Source organism: Schizosaccharomyces cryophilus, assembly GCF_000004155.1.
Source record: "Schizosaccharomyces cryophilus OY26 unplaced genomic scaffold supercont4.6, whole genome shotgun sequence".
Taxonomy (NCBI): Eukaryota; Fungi; Ascomycota; class Schizosaccharomycetes; order Schizosaccharomycetales; family Schizosaccharomycetaceae; genus Schizosaccharomyces; species Schizosaccharomyces cryophilus.
In genome coordinates, this window is record NW_013185629.1 from 261,174 (window position 1) to 286,959 (window position 25,786).

Genomic DNA, 25,786 nt, shown 5'->3' on the forward strand with positions numbered 1-25,786 from the left:
AAAGAGGGTGAATGGATTCATGAAAGCGGTAAATTTTTCTTTTCACTTTTTTAGTTATAAGAGGAAGAAAAAGGGAAACTTGCAAGAAGAATAGCGTTGTATGTGTACAAGTAAAACGAAATTGATATATAAAAAGGGCACTTTAACGCTTGACCCAAGTGTACTTCTTTCTTGCTTTTGGCTGTCCAGTTTTCTTTCGCTCAACCTTTCGCTTGTCATTCTCAACACAACCGGCTTTGCGAAGAACATCTTGTAGGGAAGGCTCGTGAACTTTTAGAGCTTTTGTTAATGCAGCGTGGATAGCTCCGGACTGACCGGTCGGTCCACCTCCACCAACAGTTGCCCAGATGTTGTATTTGGACAGTGTTTGACTAGCCACCAAAGGATATATGACATGCTTTCGATGTACTAAGCGTTGAAAGTATGTAGCCATGGGAGCGCCGTTAACAAAGACTTCTCCAGTCCCAGGAATAACCTTCACAGTTGCTTTACTAGATTTACGTTTTCCTTTTGCCATAGCTATGCCATTTTCGTCAACCGTAAGCTTCTTTTCAGACTGAAGTCCCTCAGCGGAAGGATGAGTAAACCTGTCAATCACTTGTTGAATTGACTCGGTCCTATAAGTAGGAGAAATTTTATTAAGAGCATCAAGGAGTCGAACTATCCTTCTGTAACCAATCCTCGACGTTTTTGGATCCGAAAAGTCTTGCTGGTATTGCTGTAATGATTTCCACTTAATTTGGGGATGTTCTTCAGTATATACTTTCGGAGCGTACTTTAGTAGATTCTCTAAATACAAATAAATCTCATTAAAGCGTGCATTCGATGTAAAATACGATGAGCTTTCCGGTACATGATGAATTCCTCGGAGACCCCATTTTGTAGAAAATGGCAAAGCAACCGGGTATTTAAAAAGTCTCGGGAAACCCCTTATTTGAGTCAATGTTTGAAACATTAGACTAAGCTTTTACAAGTTCAAGTTTGAACGAAAGATGGATCCTGCTCCCGCCAAGTCGTGTGTATGTCGCGTGAAAGGTATGGTCGACAAATACGGAATTCTAGCGAAGTACACTAATATGTAAATAGAAAAGTCTCAAAATGGAAATTTCAAATTGTTTCAATCTGTAAAAACGAAAAAAGGAAGGAGTTTGAAACAGTTTAAATACTGAATGAGTTTTGACTGTCGATAGTTTGATCAAATAATCTACACATTCCAGTAGGAAACTAATTATAATATCCAAAAACTTTCAAATATTGTTATTATAGAACAAGTGAACAGGTTTAACTCAAATGTTTCTTTTTTAAATAAGTCAATAAGTCAAAAGGAGCATAAGAAACACAGAAGATCCTCGTGATTTTGACAAAAGAGAAAAGTTATAAAAGGAGAAGCTTTATACCCGTAAAACTTACACCTCTAGAAAGACTAGACTGTAAAAGCGAGATTTCCAAAAAAGAAAAATGTACCCTAAACCAAACAATAGAGAATTAATATTTGTTCCACGCTAATTTTAATTCACGTTTTCTTCAGCACCTTTACTCGGATTTTTTCTTTTCCTTTTTGTCTTTTTTCTCCTTCTTCTCTTTCTTGTCTTCCTTCTTTTCCTTCTTCTCCTTCTTCTCCTTCTTTTCCTCCTTCTTCCGCCGTTTTTCTTCCTTCTTGGCGGCTTCATCGTCTTCAGATTCGGACTTGCGTTTCTTGGTAGACTCGTCCTTCTTTTCAGCATCGGCCTCTACAGAAGGAGCATGCTCAGGAACAGACTCGGGGACTGGTGTAGGAGCAGCCACCGGGGTAGCGGAAGCAGCAGCAGGAGCAGCGTTAGGATCGTTGTAGTCAACGTAACTCTTTGACCAGTCGGCAGGGGTATTTTCGTTAGCACGGCCATACTTGTCAAGTTTACCCTCTTTCTTCATGCTCTTCTTCTTCATACTTTGAGGTCCAAGACCCCAACGTCTAGGATAAAGATCACGTTCCATGATGCAACGCTTAACCTTGGCAACAACGCCATGATCACAAGTAGAAAGCTCAACAGTAGACATTTGAGCAATACCGACGGCGATAGCTTCACCCTTAGTAGTCATAAGGACAACTTCATCATTCACCTCAATGCCGGATTCATAGCGAAGAAGACCAGGAATCATCAATTTGGCACCGTAGCAAATAGCATTCACAGCGCTGTCTTTGACGACAACACGTTTATAGCCGACGAGGAGAGACTCCAAGGGGCGAATGACACGACGCAAGTAAGACTCATCGCGAGTGTTGTCATAAAGCCATTGAGCATCTAATATATCATGCATAGTAATGATGTCGTCGTTCTCAGACAAACAACCAGAGCGGACACGACGAAGCTCCTGCATATGAGCACCAACACCAAGCAAGAGACCGAGGTGAACACAAAGGGTACGCATATAAGTACCAGCTTCACAACTAGCCCAGAAAATGGCAAGATTTCTGTCTTCGTCAAATTCAATCAAGTTGGATTCGTAAATGCTACGAATACGCAACTGACGCTTGACAGCGGAAATCAAAGGAGGACGCTGGAACAAGGCACCGGTGAGAGTCTCAATAGAAGAAGCAAGCTTGCGCTCGTTCTCAATAGCATCGTGAAGACGCAAAATACAAACGTACTCCTTACCAGCGCTTTGTTGAGATTTTACAAGACGAGTGGCACGATCGTTGCAAATAATCAAGCAGCCAGTGACCTTGGGATCCAAAGTACCACTGTGGCCAGTCTTCTCTACACGAAGAATTTTTTTCACCCAGGCAACAACTTCGTGAGAAGATGGATTAGCTGGTTTATCCAGGTTCATCACACCCGAAGAAACATAGTCAGCAATTGGGCGCTTTAAAGGATTGCTACCACAAGGGATGGGGGTATAATGGCCCGTACGAACAAGAAGCTTGTCGAAGTTTTTCAACAGCAAGGGCCATTCCTCAGTGTTAATTTTGCTAGCCGAGATGGCTTCAGGCTGGATCTTAAATTCAGTATCGGATTTCGATTCTGCCATTTTACTATCGAAACGATGGTAAAATCGAGATTTTTTACTGTAACTGTCCTCTGACCAGCGATGTTGGCAGGCGTCAGAAAATATTTCGCCGTTGTAAGGTCGTGACTACCAAGATTTTCGCAAACTCATTATACCTCACTATACAAAGATTTAGAAATTCGCTTTCCTGTGGAATGTGGTTTTACGAAACTGTGCAAAAATCTAATCCTGCGGTAGTAAATAAACAAGCTCGTTTGGAGAATGTGATATCTAAAATGGAACAGGTATATCTGTCTCTAGTTTAAATATTACAACAACCTGCTTACTTCTGTTATTGAACAAAAATAAAAGAGTGAGAATACGATGCTTTACGACTTGCCTGGAAAACGTTAATAATGCGTCCCTCACGAAAGTACTGCAAGGTGCTTTTTATAATCTCATACGATTCATTTCTAAATTAAGAATATTTTATCAATATCATTCAGTTGCTTAATGAAATAACGCTGACATGATTGTTCCTGACATTTATTTATGACAGTTTCATATTTACTTTCCCTTAGCATGAACCCGCTCTTGAAGTGTTTCTTCTTGTTCGTATTGACTTTCTATTCTTTCAACAGTCCCATTTCCTAATTATTATATCGAAGATTGCTTATACCTACTCAATTTGATGCATGTAGCATAGGAGAAATGCCCTTGAAGGACCTCGGTGAAAGGATTTCGCCAGTTTCTATGTATTCATAGTATATTTCACCTTTATGAATCTCATTCTTTTTGCTTTTATCCTTGTAAACAAAAGAGTAACTCTACGTGTATTTGTTTACAACCTGTCATATATGTTACCTTAGCTACTTTGTGCGTTTAGGTCACCTTTGGTACCCTGCTCTTGACTAGTACCAAACATACTGCTTCCCTCTAAACAAGAAAAGCTGGAAGTTTAACGTATCTAAACGGCTTGTAAGAGCATCTCTTTAAGATTTAGTTTATTATCGCGTTTTCTAGACCCAGAAAGCTGAAATATAATCGGAACAAGTAGACTAATAGAAAGATGGCTCCTTCAAAAGAACAGTTGGATGAAATGAAAGAGGCCTTTACACTCTATGATATAGACAGAGATGGACTTATTCCCACAAGTCATGTTGGCTCTGTTTTAAGAAGCTTGGGCATTAATGTTTCAGATGCCGAATTAACAAAGTTATCCAACGAACTTGGTGATGCTATAGATGGAAAAAAGTTTATGAATTTTGCTACTAGTAAATTAAACGAAACAGAATCCGAGGAAGAGTTTGTGAAAGCTTTTACCGTCTTTGACAAAGACAATAGCGGTTACATCGAAACAGCCAAATTTGCTGAGTATATGATGACCTTGGGAGAAAAATTACCGGAGCATGAAGTCCAAATGATGGTTCAAGAAGCTGATCCTACCAATTCAGGAACTTTCAATTACCATGAATTCGTTCAACGAATTATGGCCAAGTAAAAAAAAGATATAAAAGTCCCCTGGTGTGTGTCTCTGATATAGGTACCATTGATTGTATTCTTTTTTCACTTATTCCTTCTTTATGAAGCTGTCTTTTGACTCTTCGGTGTGCAATTGACTACATATCTATATGAATTATGACCTTTTTTTTTTAATGCTATGTGTCCCTTTGCTTTTATTATTCGTAATAAATTATACTTAAGTAAGAGCCTTTTTCTTTCCTTGAAATATATACTGCCCATAGATGATCAGATTTTTTTTTTTCGTTTTTTTTTTTTTATTTTCCAGGCGAACTCGTAAATCCTGTATAGAAATCATTAAACAACACAGGAGTTTAGTAGTTCATAAACTAAAAATAGACAATTTTTTATTACAAAAAGAAATATCCCGGTCTTTACGAATCGCCTTCTGAATTTGCAGCTTCGCGTTTTCTTTTCAGATATCGTTCCCGAGCAGACAAGACTTGCTCTTGTGTTGTTGTCTTCGGCGTATGAGTTTTCAGTGCAATTTCTCTTTTCTTTTCTTCTTCTTTTGCCTTCTTTATCCTCTGTTCCTCTTCATATTTTCGTTTTTGTTCTTCCACTTGCTCCAGAGAATAGATATCCTTAGACCCTCTGTGATTATACCTGCCCCTTTTCGTTTCACCTTGTTCTCGGCGTGAACCATTCGAAGGAGGACGAGAAGCTGGCAAAGACGATTTCGTAGAAGGAGGTTTTGGGACATTCAAGCCCGCTGAAAGTACTTGTTTTTGATCAATAAGCTCGTTATTATCGTTTAATTCGAGGGATTCATTTGCTTTATAACTTTCATGGAAAGCCTTCTCGCCGGCTTTCTCTTCATTATCATTACGTTGTTGGCTAATCGGTTTTGCAATGGTGCTTTGCATCGCTTTTTCATGCTCCTTCTCTTGTCGTTCGAGCATAGTAGCATAAAAGTCTTTCATACCACCACCACGGGAATTTTGAGCCTCCAGTTCTTCTTCCTCCCTTTTTTTATCCTCAACTTCTCTTTCCACTTCTTCACGATGCGACTTATAACTGCTGGTAACAAATTTTTCAGCCCCATCATCACCTTCTAACTCTCGTTGTTTTTGCAGTGCTCGCTCACGAGCAATTAGTATATCTCTTTTTCTGGTTTTAGCAGACTCTATGAGTTTTTCCATATACTTTGGGCGTCGCTCTTGAGCTTCCTGTCGCCTCAATTCCTGTTGTTCTCGCTCAGCACTCTTCATAGAATCATAATATTCATCGTAACCGTAAACTGATTGAAGATTAGTAAATTTAGAAAAAGAAGACTTGTATATACCAGAAGCATCGTTCTCCGTAGTTTCTTTCCACACAGGCTCCTCTACTGGTATTGATTGAACAGCCTGAATGCTAGAGGGCTGCGTAGCCTCTTCTTCAGATGAATCTTCTGCCTCATCTAAAAAATTTATTCTAGCGTTTTTGTTTTCCTGACTGGGTTTTTTCATTATATTCAGCCCATAATGAAAGCCTGACTGTGACATATTGTAACGAATCAAAAATAAAAGTTCGTAGACCTTGTTTTATGTGATAATTAAATCTTTTTAATTAAAAAAATAAACATCCAGAAAGAGAAATTGGATAGAACTGCCTAATTGATAGCTTTAAGAAATTCGTATGCTGAAGTTGTACGGCAAGAGAAACCCATATTTAACGTTTCCAAAAGAGTCGAGCTTTTGCAGTTCAATTTGCCTCATCCTTCAAATTTTTTTATAAATACTCTTCAATTTAAAAGGCTCTATTAACATTCGTAGCCAAATTTTGGTCTTATATGAAGTGAAAGAAGCTTCATTCTCAAATTGCGTTTTTTTCATCCAATACATCCAAAAGATCCTTCTCGGTTCAATATGTCTACAGAAAGCTTCCAAAGACGACTCACTGAACATACAAATACTCTCAATGCTTCCATAGACGGTGCTACACAAACGCTTCTGTCTCGATTTCAGGATATTGCAGATATAGCAATGAACCAAAGAAAGGATAAACACACAGTATCATCAGAAGTATATCAAATTGAGTGTCATACTCTTTCAATGATCCGTGCTGTCGAACAACTATTGGATATCTCAAGACAATTAAAGTCGTTCTGGTTATGCAATTCTTCACCCACTACCGTCCCAAGTTTGTCTTATAACGAAACAGACTTAGTGGGATTAAGAACAAAACTGACTTCACTTCAAAACATTGGACTCGATGTGAAAAATTCCCTGGTTAACAATACAGCCGAATCTAATGAGAAGAATGCAGACATTACGAGTTAAAAGGTTGTTCCTGAATGTCTTATTTGTTTTTCACTTTATTGTATAGAAATGTTTTTCCTTGAACTTAACTACAGGTTTAATTTTGTTATACTAACACGGTTTGGATGACTTGCAGTCTCTATGTGGTATTTATTATAGAGGCCATATTAATTAATACTTATTCCAAAAGACAAACAGAACCTTGATTTGTAGAATAGACTAGCTTGTGTGGATCTTCCATCCAAGCTAATTTAGAAACCAAAGAAGCCTCAACCTTGCTCACCAGGTTCCAAGACTTGGAGGCTTTAACAAATGAATGAATGTACAAATACTTGTCATCTGAAGAGGCCATAAGTTGGCAAGTTACATCCAATGCAGCTGTGGTCGTACTGGCGTCTGTCGGGACCATATGAACTAACTTGGATTTTCCTAAGTGCCAAATGGAGATTCCGTTTTCATTTGCTGCTGTCACAGCCAGCCAATAGCCATTTTCGCCAAATTGCAGGGATTGAATCGAACCATCTTGGGGACCAAATTTTGCTGCTTCAGCACCACTCACTGTCTCAAAGAACCGAATCTCACCGTTTTCTAAACCAACAGCAAAAATATGTCCATCTGGGTGAAAAGAAAGCGCAGTAATCTTAGACGGGATATTAAGAGAATAGACACTTGCTTTCATAGAATATAAAGTACAGGTCGTATCCGTAGATGCAACGATGTACTTTCCACTTGGATGAGCAGATAATAACATTACGGTTTCATTTTCGACAGGGATTGAAAATGAAGGTTCGGAGATCGATTCAATATCTGAAGGAACATCATAAACTTCAATCATCTTCGTATCAAAATTCATAAGAGCAATTTTAGAAACATCTAACCAGCAACATGTAGATATAGACGAATCAAAGGATTTTAGGGGCTTGTTTGAAAAACATTCAACTAGAGTAACCCGATTATCAACCAAGCAAAGAGAAACGCCTGCACCACCAGGTCGTGGGATTAATAAAGAATTAACGTCCTTTTCAGCAGAAGGTAAAACGGGAACCGGCGAACTATTTGCAAGTTTTTCAAGAGCCTCTGGGGTTGCCCAAGCAGGCTGTAATTTTGTTTGTTTTCTTTTTGTGGAAAGTTGCTTAAGGGTTTCGTCGACCGTAGTTTGCAAGGTTGCTTTTGTATCGTCGTTACCATCCTTCATTTCTACATCAGGGTTTTCAGCTTGCGATTGAGAGAGAGAAGAAATATTGTCAGAGAATTTTGCCAATGCTTCTCTGGCCTCATCGCGTTCCTTCGTAAGCCGAGAAATCACTCTAAAAGCAGCATCTAACGAATAAAGGGACGTCGAGAGTTCTTGTTTTGTTTCGCTCAATTTTTTCCGTAAATCAAACTGTTCCAGCGCTAAAGCATCCCATTCTTCCTGGAACAGGGAAAGTAAGGCTGGCAATGAAGTCGCGGAAGGAGGACGAGGTTTAACAAATTCGGGTACTAAAGGGAGAGTTAGTAATCATCTCTTTGAAGCTGTAAAAGAAAATCAAAAGGGAAACTAATAGAAAAATAATGATTAACTTGAGGGCATCTTTTCCAAAGTAGACGAATAAAAGTCTTGAGTTCAAGACGTCAACGACATTTTTCCAAAGACAATCCCTCCTTGTTTTTCATGCAAGGTATAAACACAGAACGCATCTGATGTATTATTTCACCATTCAGCGTTTTCCTCCAGCATTTCCACCTTCCTACTTCAAATCCATAATATTGCAAGTCATACCCTTTACAGGAACCAAATCTTCTAGCGTACACTCTTGCTGAGTGACAGGATCCTTGGAAGTTTCGTTTATTGCTTGTTCTATTAAGCGTCGTTCATATATGTTTCCTACAAAACGCGTTAGAGAAATTACGCTGGCAGGTTTCTCTTACCGCTAACCCGTGAAACAACCGGTTCTTTCGGCGTTTCTCCACTGATTGAACAAAACATCCGGCTCAAAAACAGTTTCGTTCTGTGCAAAGTATCTTTTTAGTGTCAAGGATTGTATTCAACGAGTTAGAGCGATGTCGATAAATATAGTGTATTTCTCGATGGTAGAATCTGTAAAAGCGTTCTAAAGAAAGAATGCTATTAATCACTAAATATATAACCATTGAGGGCGGTAAAGAAGATAGCGAAAAGCAAAGACAGTTAAGGAGTAATGCATCTGGGTAGATTTTTAATCATTTTATGTATTTACCATTAGCATATCACAGAGTATTAATAAACTAGGGACATAAAGGAAAAGGATTTATCGGAGGCTGAAAAACTAGTGAATAAGGATTAAGAATGGATAATACGGCTTTGTTGACACGCGGTGGTAACGTCTACGATAAAAAACGCGGACGTAAGCAACACCAGGAAGAAATTATTTTTGACAAGGAGCAAAGAAAGTAAGCTTCTCCATATGATTATAGGATTGAATGGTGATTAACGCGCATTAGGGAATTTTTGACTGGGTTTCACAAGCGAAAAGTAGAGCGTCAAAAGCATGCACAAGCTATGACAGAAAAACAACAACGAGAAGAGAAACGTGAAATGCGAAAATTGGTAAGACAAACGAATTGCTTTTGAACCAATTCCTGTCGAATTACTATTAACATGTGGTTTTCTTTGTAGGTCCGAGAGCAGAGGAAAAAGCAATTGGAAGAGCGAATTCAACTTTCCAGAGAATTAATGGGGACAATGGAAAAACCTGGTTCTGAAGATGAAGGTTCAGACGGTGCTGAAACTGAAGAAAAGGTCGTAATAGAAGATGACGATGAACCTCATACGCGTGAATATGAAGATGAAGATAAGCATGTTTCCGTTACCATTACAGAAGATGATGAGAATGATGGTCCAGATGAAGAGGAACTGGCAGATGGATTCAGTACTCCGCAAAATGATCCACCACCAAGTGTGCCAATTCGTCCTCACAAACAAAAGCAAGGGAAAAATAGGTTTCGTTATGAATCAAAAGAAGATAGGAGGTTGAACCAGAAAAAATCTAAAATCCAAAAGCTGAAACATGCCGTCCGTCACCGTCATTAATGTGCATCACAATCCTTTCTCTCTCAACAGAACGAATTAATTTGGTAGTTTGAGCAGCCATTGGATATTTTTATTAATATTAGAAGCAACAATTCGGTACTTGCGTTAGTAAGCGAACATGAAATCATGCTTTTATAAATACTTCTCAGTAAACCGAAAGTAAATGTTGTAGAGTCATCTTCCAAATGGGGTTTATTCTCTTCAGTCAAGACGAATCATTTCAGAATCGAAGATGAGCGAGTAGCTTTTACCAATCTCCATTTTCTTTGAATCCTCAAGAGTTCTCATTGGGGAAAACGTTTCTTTCAATCTTCCTTTTCTATTCACTTTTCATTGTATTCTTACAACACTGTTTCTTCTACCCATAGCATATAAACATTTTCCACCTCTCTAAAGAGTCTCACCCTTCCTCCTCAGCAAAGCAAACTTGGCAACCACATAACCTTCTAAATACGAGGATTTAGCTTTGCTGGTTCTATAGGCTTCTAATTTCTTCGATCATGACTCTGCAATAGAGCATGTCTTCACCTTTGAAAAAACTGAACCACGCAGTATCGCATAGACGTGATTTCAGAAAAACTCGCGGGCGAGATGAAGGCAGGTCCCTTTACGTGAAACAGTATGAGCGGTACCTGGACGTTTTACAAAAATATATCAATGAAATTAATAGAAAAGATGTTGTAGATTCGGAAGAAGCCGAATGGGGAAATTTAGAAGGTTCTTTCGTGGGTAATACTTTTTGGACTACAGATGAAAAACATTCCTTTTTTGAAGGACTTGCAAGGTGTGGAAAAAAAAAATGCGGAAAGGGTTTCTTTATGGATTGGTAGCAAAAGCCCTTCGCATGTTCAGCATTACATTGACGCTTTGGACACAGAATTACGCTGGCTGAAAAATCACGTTGATTCTTCTACTCGGAGCCGATGCCTAATCAAGTACGAAGATATTCCTGCTTCATCTGAAATGAGTTCTGAATGGGTTGAATGGGAGGAATATTGCTCTCAACGACTTATTAGCGCTTTAAATAAAATAAGCTCTGAGAATGAGATAAAGGAGTCCTCCATCAACCTTGAAGCAAATGGAAGATCAGAAAGCGAGTCGTTAAAGCCAGAAGTCTTGTTTAACGTTCCTATGATGGAAAAACTATGCTCTCAATTCTATTATAATGAAATGTCTGAGCTTGACAGTGAAGAGAAAAAACCAACTTATTATACCTCGTTGGTTTTACAGGAACTTCTAAACGTAGTGAAGCAGAAGACAAAAGAGTTGGTTTTAAATTCAGCTTTTTTGGCTGAGCTTCGGTTTGGAAAACTGGAGTCAAGCGCTGTGTTTCATCGAAATGCATCTATTCGTTACCGAGACGTGGAGCTGTCAGCAAGATTATCTCAATTTGATCGGTTCAATATTCCTGGGTTTTGGAAATATCTTCCTTTTCGACAAAAGCTACGAGTTCTTAAGCAGAACAAAAGGTTGAAACCGCAAACTTTCATCGAAATTTTGTCCAGAGATGAGGAGTTTATCCGCCATCGCCAAGGAAGAGCACGCTTGAGGAAAAAGCATGATTTGAATATGGAAGAACAGTTATCATCCAATAGTAAAGACTCTTCCTCGGTTGACTGGGAATCCGTGGTGCCTCCTACCCCTCCTGAAGCAAGTTCTGATTCCGTTGATGATGCTTCTGCTAATACGGAGAGCTATACGAGTATGCCTGATAGCACTGACAGTCCTGCTGAAGAAGACGAGGAAGACGACATCAATATGTATGATAGAGTACAGTCTAGAGCACACGAAAAGTCCCTTATAAACTATGTGATAAGTAAAGAAACCGAACCTTTGAGTGAAGAATGCGAGCAGATCGCTTTGCTTGAATTAGCTGTTCAAAGAGAACTTACTAGAAAGGTAAGTACAAGCGATGATACTGTTCATGATCCGTCGTCTAGCTATCCGCATAGCTCGCATACTGTCGATGAAGAATCCGATTCTGACGACGATGTTCAACCAATTTGCTATTACTATAAAAATCCTATTCCGACGGAGTCAATATCCGAGGATGTTGAAAATTTACAAAAACAGTACGTTGGTTTAATATCCTATGACATGGATTCCCTTCAGGAACGTATGGATCCTCATGGTTTATTAGCTCAGCCAGTGTCCTCGTGGGAGTATTCCTTTCCATCTGAGTCTGATGAAAACAGCGAAGAAGCAAATGCCATTCCTGAATCATAAATAAAACTCTAATCCTATAGTGTCTCTTTGAAATGCATTTCTTAAAATGCAATTTTTCTTTGAAACCCCTAATCCCTTGTTTTTTGGTAACCGTGTCTCGGTATTCCTTTATGCTCTGTCCTCCTTCCCTTGTAGAACATTCTTATTATTGTTGTTAATTAATTTTTTTATTTTGTATTTTTGGTTTTCATATACATCAAACAAAATCGCTCCTTCTATACAGATACGAAGGCTTTTTTCGATAGTTTCTTAAGACAATGAAATGCCTCCCCATTCAATTTCTTTTGGCTTTTTATTTAACCGTTATTCAATTCTATTTTCAGCCTACTTTCTTTTTTTACCAAGAAAAAATTAGGTTTAGCATAGCGAGCTAAAAGACACTGTAGGGTATGCTATGGTAGAGTATAATGTCATAAGACCAACATGCATTACCAAGATACCATGATGTCTTTTGATTTACTAACTACACCCACCATCATTTTTTGATTGTATACGAGTGTATGAGAGTATAACTCGGTTGGTATAATAAAGAACGGATTTCAATGGAAGCCTAAAACACATATTGTTTTATTAGCGTCTTTCGATTGGTTATAGTAGGGTTATAGGTTCCTATCATTTGATGAAGTTTGTTATTCTTTGATACGTTCAAAAGAAGAATCTGAAGATGGGGTTTAGGAAAAACTTATCGTTGGCAAAAGGAGGTAGTTGTTGTACTCGTTGTGGGCGTAGTTTCCAACGGAAAGAAACACCGATTTCGTTTGGAGGGAGACTTTGGCATAATAGCTGTTTTACGTGTGCAAAATGTTTGAATAATCTAGATCAAAGTAATCAATTGCTAATTCAAACATCCGATGGAAGACCTGTTTGCAGCGAATGCTCGCACACCTGCACAATTTGTCAAAGGCCGATTGAAGATTACGCCCTTATGAACGGGTTTGACTCGTATCATCGAGACTGTTTTCAGTGCTTGAATTGCAAAAAAACAATCAATAATTCAGAATTTGTGAAAGATGGCCGATCTGTGTATTGCAGTGACTGCAGCAGTCAAAACTGTTCTTTTATGCCACCCACAGAAAATGGAACCTTACGTGCAATAAGAAGTGATTTGTCCACGAAGCATTCCGAAATAGCTTCTTCGCACGACTCTAATCAATCCTTTAACCTGGAAGTGGTATCACCTTCCAAGTCAAGGTCCTTGACTCCCGAAAAAGGATTCAGTGAAGGTGTGCCCACTGTTAATAATGATTCTCAATATCAAGTTCAGCAAAGCATTTCTACCAATTCTCACTTTCACTCTCCTGACTCCTTATTTTCAACCACGAAAAACGAAAGTTCAACTTCGTTTAATAGCTTTAGTTCACCTGTCAAAGTTGATGGTCAATTAGATGCTCCTTCTCCGTCCGTTTCTCTTTTCCAAAAACCTCTCATAACTACAAATGATAAAACTCTTACCGCACATAATCCTCCAGAAAGGAAATCCTCCTCTCCTTTTAAAACAATTTCTTCTTCTAGCAGAAAGCCTTCTGAAGATTATTTGAATGACTTTGGGTTTTTCCCTCATCAAAGACAACCTTTTTATACTGCACGTCTTAACAGATCACATTCTAATAATAACATTCGTTCTTTACGTGAATCACAGAGCAATTCTCCTCATCAATCGTTTCTATCTCCTCATGATTATCCTAATGTTTTTCGAACTTTAAGTCCAAAATCGCAAGCTCACCGCAAATCATCTTCTCAACCTGCAAACATCTACGGACTCTCTCACTTTGTGTCCTCTCCTGAGGCAATTCCTTCTGATAAGGATGAACGTAGAAAGTTTAGTGAGCAGCATCATTCTCGTTCAGATTCGTCACAACCTACTCTCGTTTCCCCTTCTGATGTTCCCTTAGAGGCCAAAGCGTCTACAACAAACAAGAATGCCTCCTCTTCTTCCGATATTGCCAGTCTTTTCGAAAACTACAAGGTTGACATGGAAGCTTTAAAATTACAAATCAACAAACTCACACATTTAACGGAATCCATTTCGTCAAGGTCAATGGGTTCTGGATCCGAGAGCTCGTTAAATTTGACTGAGAATAGAGATGCTATACGTACCCAAAAGCTAGAAGTTTGTGAAAGATTTTTTTCATTTGGTGATGTTGCCGATGATCCTATTCTAAAGGACCCTCTTCATCAAAGCTTGGTAGGTGCAGCGGATGCTTACATGAAAATGCTTCGTGATAACTATTTTCAAGAAATTACAAACTTATTAGAACGACGGAATGAGCTCCTTCAGGACTATTCTAATGCCCAAAAGTTACTTAACGAGTCATTGGAAGCGTCAGTTCACTTAAATGCCAAAAACCTGGAATTAGCTGACTTGAATAATAATTTGGCAAGTCAGATCCAGCAAAGAAAAGAGTTGATGGAAAGCCAATCCTCGCAAAATAGACTGTTTATAGACACAAAATCTTTGAAGCCTCTTTCTTCTGATTCTGCAATCGATAATCAAAGTTCTTACCAGCCTTCGACTTCTCCTTTGCAAGCAAGTTTTAATAAACTTGAATTACGTGGATTAAAATTGCTAAACACCGGAAAGGCTAATAATCGAAAAAGTCCCTTTAAATCATTTCATGCAAAATCTAAGTCTGCTGATCCTGTTATTTTAGACGAAAAGCCAGTGTGTCATCATGTATTTCAGGTCAATGCTATATTTAAGCCGTCTCGCTGCTTTATCTGTTCAGAAACAATATGGGGTTCAGAAGTGCGCTGCATGAAATGTTCTGTGGCTTGCCATTCTCGCTGTTTAAAGAAGGTTTATTCCGGGAACGAAGAGTTGAAGTTATTTTCGGATGAAGATGTAGAGACTAATGATAACGCTCCAGAAATGCCGATCAGAGTACCACCTCCCGAGCCTTCTCCTTTTATGTTTGGTAGACCATTAGAGATCCAAGCAAAGATTGAAAAACAGGCTATTCCTAAAGTTGTCCAGATGTGTGCAGATTGTGTCGACGCTCATGGATTACATATTGAAGGTATATATCGCATCTCTGGAAGTGCTTCTCAAGTTCGTTCGTTTATTGAAATGTTTGAACAAAGCAATATACAAACAGAAACACTAGCTTCTGACATTACCGCTTGTACCTCTGTTTTAAAAACTTATCTACATAAACTTCCTACCCCATTAATTCCCGAAGAACATTATAGGAAGCTACTGAAGGCTGAGGAATTTGACAAAGGTTTTGCGAAGAAAGAAATGGTTAAACAGGTTTTGCAAGAGCTTCCTAGTGAACACCTTAGCGTCTTCCAGTATCTACTCCAGCACCTTTTACGCGTTGCTCATAATGCAGACAAAAATTTAATGACTATGAAAAATCTTGCTACTGTTTTCGCTCCAACTCTCATGAGAGAGACAGATATTCAACTCAATTTGAAGAATGTCAATAAACGAAGTGAGATTCTGAAATATGTATTGGAAAACTATGAAATGATTTTTACTGACTATAAAACCTACAACATACCCTCTAATGAACAAACATCATTGTGAACATGTTTCGTTACTGCGAAATGTTTATTAATATATGCGTCTTTTTCTTTTCTTTAATGATTTGAAGGAAGGTCGGAATATAATTTATACGTTATAAAAAGTTAATTCATTAATTCATAATTAGCAAAATGAATTGGTGTTCCTCAGAATAACAAAACCTTACACGATTTCGACGGACACTAAAGATAATCTGCGCTGGTCAGTTTCGTCCAAAAATTGCTTTTCATTTTAAAATATACTACCTAACAAACTTAGATCGCGATCAGTGTATGGATCCTTAGAGTCCTTCTGATCTTCTCTCTCGGTGTCTTTTGCAGACTGGCCTTGTTGATTTTGTGTTTGTCGAGGCTTTCTCGAAAAAATGCTTCCCAATGCGTCAAACGAAAGAAGACGTAATCGTCCACCTTGATTATTCGTGTCCTTTTTTGTTGTTTTCGATGTTTGAGACGATTCATCATCAATTTCGTCAATCAAATTTTCATTTTGATCATAAGTTTCGTATTCATCGTCGTCAACTAGAGGCCCAGCTTCTGGGTATTCATTCAAATACTCGTTGAAACTGTGGACCCTTGATGAAGACCGGCTGCTTTTTAAGGGCCCTTGTTTGCCAACTCGGGATTCCTCAGTGTGAAAGAATCGATCCATTAATTGTATATAAGGGAAAATAAAAAATGCTTTGAAGATGCACTACTGTATCGCATAGCAGCTATATTTATGCCTATCGTGGCCAACTTGGTAACTACATATTCTCTTGACACTTTGTTTAAAGATGAGGAATTTTGATAGATTGTGATTTCCAGAATCAGTTCGATCGTCATTTATTACAGTCTTGTGGCACTATGGCTCAATACTATAGCACATTATTGTTTTTGGTGCAAAGATTACGTGTTCACGAACTAAAAATTTACGTGTAAAATTATACTTAAACATTTATACAAAGTGTCACCCATTCATCTTGAATTTTTGTATAAATGGCTAAAACCGTGTTTGTTTATGTTGGCTATAATTTTGCTAGTCTTCTCTGGGGTAAAAGTCACTTGTATCATGATGCGGTCACGGTGATGTCAATGGCCAATAAATAAAATAAGCGCCTTCGGTTCTCTCGTTATCAGGTTTCATTCGTCTAACTCCTGATTCGTTAGGTTACTTGCTTGAGGTAACTTTACGTTTGTTTCTAGTTGTTGAACTAAGTGTGCTAGATCTTGCTTTGAAAAGCAAGGACTGTAACGTATGCCCATGGAATGCTTTATGGTTTGTTATATAACAAATCATTGATGAATTCTGCTTATTAGACGACGGTAGGCAACGTTGCTACCATTTTATCTAATGGTTCATAGCCGGGTGCAGTTCCTTTACAATAATTATGTTTCAATCACATTGCTAATTATCGAGAGAAATAACAGTTCTTTCATTGCCTGATTTTTTTCAAACATTGATAACTGTAGGATTCGAATCACAATTGTCTCACTTTCCATCACTGCGATTTGTAATAGGTTGGACGTGCCTATTCTTACATATGGAATCACATATTATGACAACTTGTGGACTGCAGATCGGTCTTCGTCATGGCTTATAGAATTAGCGTGAAATTTGCGACTTTTCGAACAGTAATGTATTGTAGTGACCGGTTACGATTGAATGCACATTCAAAACCATGATCATCCAAGGACGATTCTATCGAAAGTGAAACGATTTTCGCGAATCTCATAGCGCACCAAACTTTTATCCTTTACATCTTGTCAATGAGGGATGCCGAAAGTTAGTCTAGTAAATACTAAAGATGATCTTTAGAGGTGACCTGTGAAACTTAAGGTATGAGATAATGATTTATACCGAATTGATACTATATTCCTTCATGGGAACACTGATCATTCTCGATCTCAACCCGGTATCATTAGTGATAGAAATCCTGCTTTAATTTCAACATAAAGGTCAGCTACATGGACGAAACCGATGATGCATAGTGGATGACTACGATGGGAATACAGAAGAGTGCGACGTTTGAAAGCTCACCACAGTAATATAAACATTTTCTTTTCCCTCCAAATTGAATGTTAGGTCTAATGTCTTGATGATCCATTGCTCCTTTTTTGTAGCTATGATTTTGTTCATCGAATATTTGGAAATCATTTTGCCAACGCAGCTGCAATCTTTACTTATAGAGTATGCTTTTTGAAGAGAAAGAATGTTTTAACCCATACTTGGAAAAATCTATTCAGGATGCGAATCCTAGGATGAAAAGGAAGTCACCGTACCAAAGTATAGAAGCCGAAAATGATTTTTGATTATGGGAATAGTTGTATCGGTGTCTGTCAGCTTGTTGCTTGCCAAGGTGAATGCTCAGTGATCGCCAATGCTCTTTTCCTCCCCTTCTACTTAGAAACATTTGAAGCGATCTTTTCCATGGGGCCCTCATTCAAAACCAGAATTTGAATAGAAAGACATGAATGGGCTTATATAGTCTTTTTGGAGCAGTTAAACTATAAATGTTTGTGATTACTATGTATATCCAAAACAAAAATTGAATAAGGACTTTGGCCGTAACAACGTTCCTGTAAATATTCTATAAACTTTGAAGTGCGTTCATACGCAGAAAAATGATTAGATTTTGAGCTATTTTTTAATTGACTTTTGACCTGTACATACGCTTCAATAGAATAACTTGGTATTATAGAAACCACTTTCTAGTATGGTGTATATTAAGAATTCTTTTCTGCTTATTTTTTTTCTTCTAAAAAAAAAAAAAGAAAATCAAGAGATGAACCAAAATTCGTTTCCTTGCTAAAATAGTACTCTCCATGATATTAATGTATGCCTACCGATCATGAACAAGCAGCAGAAGTCCTTTTTAGAATAGCCTTCTTAGTGGAAGATGCTAATTTCCTGTAAAACATTTGAAGTGAATTCGTTCTTTTATATTTCAAGTTTTTCTAATTTAATTATATAATTTAATTTTGATTTTCTGCCGTACAACTTGTTTAGAATCGAATGAGGAACGACTGCTAGAAAACACATTATGACTACCGAAGCTTCAGAAAACCATCTATCTTTTATTCTATCTGACGCTGCTTTTCCCCTCTCTTCTTTTTCATATTCATTTGGTCTGGAGTCGTACTTGTCGCATCAACCCCAAAGAACTACTAGTGCATTTTTCGATTTTCTGCCATTGTCACTAAATTCACTGTTGTACACAAATATGCCAACGGTTAAAGAAACATGGGAGAATCCGGAAGACTACCGGAATAAAGAGACCTTTTTTGAAAGCACCCAGACTTGTACTATCGGACAGAAGGTATCGACCATGCAAGGTAAAGCTTTACTGGGGGTGTGGACAAAATCGTTTTCTGCCTATGTAGCTTCTAATAAAGAAGCAAAGCTATTGACGGATTACGATTATTTGGTCCGACATGGAAAGGCACTCGGCCACTTTCCAGTGGTTTGGGGTATGCTATGCAGAACACTTGGAATTTCTTTAGAAAGAACATGTTATTTATATCTATTAAATCATGCAAAATCTATATGCTCCGCTGCTGTTCGACTAGACGTATTAAGTTCTTTCCAGTATGTGTCCACTCTAGTACACCCCCAAACCGAAACACTTTTGCAAGAGTCATTAAACGTTGCATTACGTCTACAATTAGAAGATACAGCCCAATCTTGGTATCCATTAGACCTATGGCAGGGGAGACACAGTCTGTTATATAGTAGAATCTTTAACAGCTGAATACTCCTCATCAAAACTTGAATAGATAATTGATGCAAATGCCCTTGTATGAGAGTCATGAGAAACAGATTCAAAAAAGCTTTCCTTGATAGGCAATTCGGTAATTGTGTTATTGAATTTTGTAAAGAAGCTTAGCATTTTGGCTAATCTGAATCCCTCTTCCGAACCAGAAGGAAGGAAAGTCTTTAGATGAGATAATAATAATTGTATCTGGTGGGAAATAATGATTTTGGCATCAGTTTCTGTTATAAAATCTTCAAGTTCATCCAGCAATTGCAAGATGCCACCGGTGACAACATATTTCTTTGATATTTCAGCAAGAATCTCTTCACGATCTTTAGAAAACTGAAATGAGTAATATAGAGACAAATCACTGACTGCCCCTTCTAATAAAGCATAGACATCGTCTGTTTTCATAATGTCTGTAGGAGAAATACTATACGTATGTGAGCTTTTTGCATTCGATTAAATTGCATACCTTTCAAATAATCTATGGACTGAAGAAGAAACCTGTTCAACCAAAAAGGGAAGTTGCTTTTTTACCAAAATGTAAACAATTCCCATAAGAATGGCAGGATCTTCCACAGAATCTTCCCTAAAAGTATTATTATTAAAGGTTGCATCATATTTTCTAGAAGCATTTAAGCAAAAGTTCTTGCGTCCCAAGATCGTCAGAGAGGTCTTCGTCAGGACATTGCATTCTGCCATCACAGATAAAGTCGTCAAAAGTCGTACAACGGACTGTAACTTTAGCTCATTCCAAAGGGAAAGCTTCTCTTCTCCATCTTGGTCAGAGGAGCGAGACTTCCTGAGTTTTTGAACAATTAAATGGAGTGGAAGCTGATCCTCAATTTCATTAGCTATGGCATTGAAAACAAAACATGAGCTACTTTGACCATCCGACAGAGCTTTTTGAAAACTTTGACTGTATCTGAACAAAAAAATTAGTAAAAGTAAACCAATGCCCTTCCATGGACACATACAAGAGTTGCAATTCGCGTTGCTCAGTAAACCTGGAGATAGCTGCTCTTAAACTTGAATCTGCATAAAATAAAGCGAGTACTGGAATGGATGTGCCTAAAGCAAAATTATAGCACTTTCTTATGTACCTAGAAAGTGACATAAAGGAAGCAAGTGTTATGAGTTTCTGCTATAAGTTCAGGATCAGCAAGCTCAATGGAAAAATAGTATCGCTTTGTCAAAAAAGAAATATTTTTTAGAGCTTTCAATCTAATTTCTCGTAGATCGTTCGAGCTGGGCCCTAATCCTATTATGTCTAAGGGATTTCACCAAAAGAAAGATAATTTAAAAACGATGAACGCTTTTCAGTACCAGCTTATAAAAACCTTTTTCCTTATGGAATTTATTCTACGGAAAACACTGGAAAAGAACGACTACGAGATTTGTATGTTTCTTGGTAAATGGCGACTTCTGAGGAAAACAGCTGTATCGAAAAGTACTGGAACTATTACAAAGCTACATTCAAAACTATTATTTGTTACAAACTACACTACTAATAGTCACCATCTAGTCGTATAAACGCTAGAAATGCACCAAAGGATAATAGCAGAAATTTTCTTTTTATTGTTTTGACGAATATATAAAGAACAAAAAAAACAAAATTTTTCCATATGCCAATGCAAAATGCAAAACAAGTTGTCACTCAGCTTGGACTTCTACCTTGGCTTCCAGTAGTTGACCTTACCAACAACACCCTACATTGTAGGCTTTTCTTTAAGCGAGACATTTCCGTTTCTTGTAAGGAATAGAATTTAAAGAAGGAAAAACTAACAAAGTAAAAGTGTATACGAAGGGATTCATTGCTGAGAAATCCGAACTGTGAAGCATTGTAATATTTGGTTAAGTTTGGAAGCTACGGAAAACTATCTAGAAGAAGATGTTGGACATCAATTTGTTTCAGGTGGAAAAGGGAGGAAACCCAGATCTAATCCGCGAATCTCAAAGAAAGCGCGGTGCTGATGTTGGTGTCGTGGACCGTGTTATTGAAATGTACAAGGAATGGGTCTCTCTTCGTTTTGAGCTCGACAATACCAACAAGTCTATGAATCGCGTGCAAAAGGAAGTTGGCATGAAGATGAAGGCTAAGGAAGACGCTTCTGAGCTTTTAGCTGAAAAGAACTCCTTGACTGAGAGAAAAAAGAGCTTGATTGAGCAAGAGACTGCCAAAAACAAGGAGATGCTTACTGTTGTCCAGTCCATTGGTAACATCGTTCACGACTCTGTCCCTGTTAACATGGACGAAGACAACAACGAAGTGATCCGCACTTGGACTCCTGCTGGTGTCACCGTTGAGAAGAAAGATTGCCTTTCCCACCACGAGGTATTGACTCGCTTGGATGGTTATGATCCTGAGCGTGGTGTCAAGGTTGCTGGCCACCGAGGCTACTTCTTACGTCAATACGGTGTCTTTTTGAATTTGGCTTTGATCCAATTCGGTTTGGACTTTTTGTCTCAACGTGGTTACACCGCCTTACAAGCCCCTACCATGCTGAACAAAGAAGTCATGGCTAAGACTGCTCAATTAGAACAATTCGATGAAGAATTGTACAAGGTAGTTGATGGCGACGAGGAACGCTACTTGATTGCTACCTCTGAGCAGCCTATCTCTGCTTACCACAGTAATGAGTGGTTTGAAAAGCCTGCTGAGCAACTTCCTCTCAAGTACGCTGGTTATAGTACCTGCTACCGTCGTGAGGCTGGTTCTCATGGACGTGATGCCTGGGGTATTTTCCGTGTCCATGCTTTTGAGAAGATTGAGCAGTTCGTTTTGACCGAGCCTGAGAAGTCTTGGGAAGCTTTTGATGATATGATGAACCATGCTGAAGATTTCTACAAGGCTTTAGAAATCCCCTTCCGTGTAGTCTCCATTGTCTCTGGTGCTTTAAATAACGCCGCTTCTAAAAAGTATGATCTTGAAGCTTGGTTCCCTTACCAGAATGAGTTCAAGGAGCTTGTTTCTTGCTCCAACTGTACAGACTACCAATCTCGTAACTTGGAAATTCGCTGTGGTGTGAAGAAGATGGGTGATCGCGAAAAGAAATACGTTCACTGCTTAAATTCTACTCTTTGTGCTACCGAGCGTGCCATTTGCTGCATCATTGAAAACTATCAAACTCCTGATGGTGTTAATGTTCCTAAGGCTCTTCAACCCTATATGGGCGGAAAAACTTTCTTGCCTTTCACTAAGGAGCTCCCTAAGAACTCTACTTCCAAAAAGGGAAAGAACTAAGTTATAGATAGGTTTGGTTTAGTAAATTTGTATTCATATCTATAGACGTAGAAGCTTTGCTGAAATGGAATAGACTGAACCGGACTCCACCGGCTGGACTAAACGTAGGAGAACATTCCCTTTTATCTTTCCTTACCTACCCATAGTGCAGTGTCCCAGTGTCAGGATAACAATGGTATCGTTTGCTTCTTGGTAAATTCTTATTCCATGAACTAGTCAACGGATTCATTACAAATTCCTGTTTTCCCCAATTCTACATTTCTGTTTTTCTTGTTTTTATAATTCAACCCAAAAATTGCTATGCTCTTAATTTTCTAATACAACCATCTACTTATAAGCCAATTGAGGGACTTGTATAACTGAAGCCTTCCATAAAGCAATGTTTCCCAATTTGATTTCCTTCTCCCTTTCTTTCTCTCTCTTTAAGACTTAAACAATTCACGAGTTTCACGAGTTATAAGAATGTTTCTTTGTTCTCTATGAACATAAACAACGGCAAGGCTCATTGCTGATTTTTCTTTGTTTTGATCTTCAAAAGCAGTCACTATGACCGAGTTTGTTTTTGTTTACCTTTACTAAAGGCCTGATCGCTTTTTATTTTCGTTCATATTTCCAAGTTTCAATTCTTTTCCTTTTGCTAAAAAGTCTGCAGTAAACACGGAATTGATGAAAACTACCATTTTGGCTTTCTTTGTTTACACATGTCTTTTGTCATAAGACAAATAAGGAGATACAACGCGACCTAATGCAACGGTTAACGTACTCCAGAGTAGATTGTAAACGTCAGCCTCATTAGACTGGGGTTGGCAACTTGCAGTCATCCGTTCACTACTTACCTTAGTTATTGGCAACACCAAGAAATTAGTTTGTAGCGGCTTTCAGGGCTTTTTTCTGCCTTTAATTTTGTTTCTTTAAAGTCTCAAGAGATTTTTATCTCTGGAAAGAACGAGACGAACCAAGAATCCGACGAAAATTGTGGGTTGTTCGGATACACTTGAACATATTAATATTTTTTGGAGGAACTTCAGTGTTGAAATAGTAAAAAATGGATCAAGTGGAAGATATATCTTCGAAAGTTGCTTCCTTAGGGGTGAATTCAATAAAGAATGCATCTAAGGATGTAGTCAATATACCTAAACACCACTACTCGGGTCAGGATGCCAACACTGAGCACATGGCTTCATCTTCTTCGAGTGGAGCAGCTTCTGCTGAGAATAATCATGTCAATGGTAACAACGAAGATACCGGGAAACAAACATGGTACGAAGAACCATTAGAAAGTGACAAACATGGCTCGAAAGGCCAGTACAGCGCGCAAATGGTTCATTCCCCGGATTCCTCCGCAACTCCTAGTCGGATTGGCTCCATTGATCATATTGCTTCTGCAACAGAAACAGGAACAGGAGCGGTAGGACAACAGCCCAGCTCATCCTCCAAGCCTCCGATATCCCAAAGTAAATCCAAAGACCAAGCCGCCATGCCTCCCCCAACTAAGCCTTCCCGTGCACCTGCTTCTTTTATGTTAGGTGTATCTCATTCAAAGCCTCAGACTAGCGCCGCTCATTCGCCGATCGTGACTCCAGCTTCTTCTGCCTCAGTCTCCCGAGCGAATTCTTCTTCGAACACTCCTCACAAGTCTACGGCAGCAGCTCCACCAAACCCGAATGGTACAACCGCGAATAATACTTCTGCGCCTGCGCCTGCTCCTGCTGCAGCTCCAACTCCTATTTCTACAACTGCGACTCCTTCGAAAAATCCAGTTTCTAGATTACAACGCATTTTCTCGCAGTCTTCCGTTAATCGACAGAATAATAAAAACAAACCTTCTGGAAATACTAATACCGAGGAAACAAACAGCACAAATGGTAGTGAAGCTGGGGCATCTGCCGTTCCCAACAGCTCTTCCAGCGCAAATCAAAACTCGAAGCCTTCTCGTTTTACTGTATACGATGATGGTAGTCATACCCATCGTCTTCGCCCCGCTAAGCGCCAGGAAAAGTTGGGCAAGATGTTAAAGGACTTTCTTGCTGGAAACAGCAAGAAGCGTGAAGAAGAGCGTGCTGCTAAAGAAGCGGCAGCTGATTCCCAGCACCAGCTTAGCTTGGTTCAATCTTGGATCAACGGCTATGGGCAGGAGAAGCTTGCAGATAAAAAGGACCCCGGCAAAGTGTCTGCTAGCTTTGTTGAGAAGTACGGGCGCTGTCAAGAGGTCATTGGCCGTGGCGCATTTGGCGTTGTACGGATATCGCACAAAGTTGATCCACAGAATTCTAGATCTGAATTGCTATATGCTGTCAAAGAATTTCGTCGGAAGCCGTCAGAGTCACAAAAGAAATATACCAAACGTCTTACTTCGGAATTTTGTATCTCTTCGTCTCTACGCCATCCTAATGTCATTCATACATTAGACTTAATTCAGGACAACAAAGGAGATTATTGTGAAGTTATGGAACTCTGTTCTGGCGGTGATTTGTACACTTTAATTATGGCTGCTGGACGACTTGAACCTATGGAAGCTGATTGCTTTCTCAAGCAGCTCATGCGTGGTGTTGATTATCTTCATGATATGGGTGTTGCTCATCGGGATCTAAAACCAGAAAATCTGTTGCTTACCATTAACGGCAGTATCAAAATTACTGACTTTGGTAATGGTGAGTGCTTCCGAATGGCATGGGAAAAAGAAGCACACATGACCTGTGGCCTCTGCGGTTCTGCTCCTTATATTGCACCGGAAGAATATACAGAAAAGGAGTTTGACCCACGTGCTGTGGACGTATGGGCTTGTGGTGTTATTTATATGGCAATGCGCACTGGTAGACATTTATGGCGAGTTGCAAAGAAAAGTGAAGATGAATTTTATGCTAAGTATTTGATGGATAGAAAGAATGAGAGTGGATACGAACCTATTGAAATGTTAGAACGGTCGCGGTGTCGAAACACTCTTTATAATATTCTCCATCCTAATCCTGGTTATCGCTTGACAGCGAAGCAAATCATGAAAAGTGAATGGGTTCGTTCCATTAAGCTATGTGAGTATGGTGCCGCTGGCTTATAAAATGTTTTTAATCCTAAGTATTGCCAATATGACTGTCCCCTTTTTTGATTCCTTGCAAATGCACTCTATCTTATTATTATTCTATTGTTTATATGTTAATGCATAAATGTCTTTTTGCCAATTGAGATTTGTCTACAGACATATTTATTTTATGTATTGTCCATTGTTGGGGAATACACAATGATCTTGATGCTACTCAGTTTATTTAATAGACATTAT

At 38.7% G+C, this 25,786-nt stretch overlaps 14 protein-coding genes across 14 annotated transcripts; 8 read left to right on the forward strand and 6 right to left on the reverse strand.

The window, feature by feature from the left end:
* Positions 1-142: 142 nt before the first annotated feature.
* SPOG_00986 (ribosomal protein subunit S9) lies at positions 143-955 on the reverse strand (the record flags this gene model as incomplete). Its single annotated transcript, XM_013169257.1, has 1 exon — positions 143-955. The coding sequence occupies one exon, from the start codon at positions 953-955 to the stop codon at positions 143-145; it is 813 nt and encodes a 270-aa protein (XP_013024711.1).
* A 578-nt stretch (positions 956-1,533) lies between these two features.
* Positions 1,534-3,009, reverse strand: SPOG_00987 (pseudouridylate synthase; the record flags this gene model as incomplete). Its single annotated transcript, XM_013169258.1, has 2 exons — positions 1,534-1,901; positions 1,929-3,009. 2 exons carry the CDS (start codon positions 3,007-3,009, stop codon positions 1,534-1,536), a joined length of 1,449 nt encoding a protein of 482 aa, XP_013024712.1.
* Positions 3,010-3,858: 849 nt separating this feature from the next.
* On the forward strand, positions 3,859-4,720 carry SPOG_00988 (myosin I light chain Cam2). The gene has a single exon (XM_013169259.1). It carries the CDS (start codon positions 4,037-4,039, stop codon positions 4,466-4,468), a length of 432 nt encoding a protein of 143 aa, XP_013024713.1. The 5' UTR covers positions 3,859-4,036; the 3' UTR covers positions 4,469-4,720.
* Positions 4,499-6,502, reverse strand: SPOG_00989 (CCDC55 protein). The gene is made up of 2 exons (XM_013169260.1): positions 5,774-6,502; positions 4,499-5,728 (listed from the first exon to the last, which is right to left on the reverse strand). The coding sequence occupies exons 1-2, from the start codon at positions 5,973-5,975 to the stop codon at positions 4,863-4,865; spliced, it is 1,068 nt and encodes a 355-aa protein (XP_013024714.1). The 5' UTR covers positions 5,976-6,502; the 3' UTR covers positions 4,499-4,862.
* On the forward strand, positions 6,098-7,525 carry SPOG_00990 (mediator complex subunit Srb6). The gene has a single exon (XM_013169261.1). It carries the CDS (start codon positions 6,339-6,341, stop codon positions 6,750-6,752), a length of 414 nt encoding a protein of 137 aa, XP_013024715.1. The 5' UTR covers positions 6,098-6,338; the 3' UTR covers positions 6,753-7,525.
* On the reverse strand, positions 6,802-10,131 carry SPOG_00991 (ubiquitin-protein ligase E4). The gene is made up of 3 exons (XM_013169262.1): positions 8,643-10,131; positions 8,494-8,598; positions 6,802-8,213 (listed from the first exon to the last, which is right to left on the reverse strand). The coding sequence occupies exons 1-3, from the start codon at positions 8,698-8,700 to the stop codon at positions 6,910-6,912; spliced, it is 1,467 nt and encodes a 488-aa protein (XP_013024716.1). The 5' UTR covers positions 8,701-10,131; the 3' UTR covers positions 6,802-6,909.
* Positions 8,961-9,932, forward strand: SPOG_00992 (rRNA processing protein Rrp17). Its single transcript, XM_013169263.1, has 3 exons — positions 8,961-9,143; positions 9,195-9,300; positions 9,370-9,932. Exons 1-3 carry the CDS (start codon positions 9,040-9,042, stop codon positions 9,781-9,783), a joined length of 624 nt encoding a protein of 207 aa, XP_013024717.1. The 5' UTR covers positions 8,961-9,039; the 3' UTR covers positions 9,784-9,932.
* A 170-nt stretch (positions 10,132-10,301) lies between the features above and the next one.
* On the forward strand, positions 10,302-12,009 carry SPOG_00993 (RNA polymerase I upstream activation factor complex subunit Rrn5; the record flags this gene model as incomplete). Its single annotated transcript, XM_013169264.1, has 2 exons — positions 10,302-10,567; positions 10,614-12,009. 2 exons carry the CDS (start codon positions 10,302-10,304, stop codon positions 12,007-12,009), a joined length of 1,662 nt encoding a protein of 553 aa, XP_013024718.1.
* A 458-nt stretch (positions 12,010-12,467) lies between these two features.
* Positions 12,468-18,251, forward strand: SPOG_00994 (rho-type GTPase activating protein Rga3). The gene has a single exon (XM_013169265.1). The coding sequence runs from the start codon at positions 12,674-12,676 to the stop codon at positions 15,536-15,538; it is 2,865 nt and encodes a 954-aa protein (XP_013024719.1). The 5' UTR covers positions 12,468-12,673; the 3' UTR covers positions 15,539-18,251.
* SPOG_00995 (uncharacterized protein) lies at positions 15,532-16,312 on the reverse strand. The gene is made up of 2 exons (XM_013169266.1): positions 15,781-16,312; positions 15,532-15,728 (listed from the first exon to the last, which is right to left on the reverse strand). The coding sequence occupies exons 1-2, from the start codon at positions 16,181-16,183 to the stop codon at positions 15,718-15,720; spliced, it is 414 nt and encodes a 137-aa protein (XP_013024720.1). The 5' UTR covers positions 16,184-16,312; the 3' UTR covers positions 15,532-15,717.
* Positions 18,252-18,554: 303 nt separating the features above from the next.
* SPOG_00996 (urease accessory protein UreF) lies at positions 18,555-19,209 on the forward strand (the record flags this gene model as incomplete). The annotated part of the gene is made up of 2 exons (XM_013169267.1): positions 18,555-19,157; positions 19,183-19,209. 2 exons carry the CDS (start codon positions 18,555-18,557, stop codon positions 19,207-19,209), a joined length of 630 nt encoding a protein of 209 aa, XP_013024721.1.
* Positions 19,020-20,728, reverse strand: SPOG_00997 (peroxin-3 peroxisome import protein). Its single transcript, XM_013169268.1, has 3 exons — positions 20,246-20,728; positions 19,741-20,193; positions 19,020-19,698 (listed from the first exon to the last, which is right to left on the reverse strand). Exons 1-3 carry the CDS (start codon positions 20,383-20,385, stop codon positions 19,236-19,238), a joined length of 1,056 nt encoding a protein of 351 aa, XP_013024722.1. The 5' UTR covers positions 20,386-20,728; the 3' UTR covers positions 19,020-19,235.
* On the forward strand, positions 20,244-22,965 carry SPOG_00998 (cytoplasmic serine-tRNA ligase Srs1). Its single transcript, XM_013169269.1, has 2 exons — positions 20,244-21,020; positions 21,065-22,965. The coding sequence occupies exon 2, from the start codon at positions 21,160-21,162 to the stop codon at positions 22,510-22,512; it is 1,353 nt and encodes a 450-aa protein (XP_013024723.1). The 5' UTR covers positions 20,244-21,020; positions 21,065-21,159; the 3' UTR covers positions 22,513-22,965.
* A 592-nt stretch (positions 22,966-23,557) lies between these two features.
* Positions 23,558-25,567, forward strand: SPOG_00999 (HAL protein kinase Hal4; the record flags this gene model as incomplete). Its single annotated transcript, XM_013169270.1, has 2 exons — positions 23,558-23,602; positions 23,630-25,567. The coding sequence occupies 2 exons, from the start codon at positions 23,558-23,560 to the stop codon at positions 25,565-25,567; spliced, it is 1,983 nt and encodes a 660-aa protein (XP_013024724.1).
* Between the last annotated feature and the right edge of the window lie 219 nt (positions 25,568-25,786).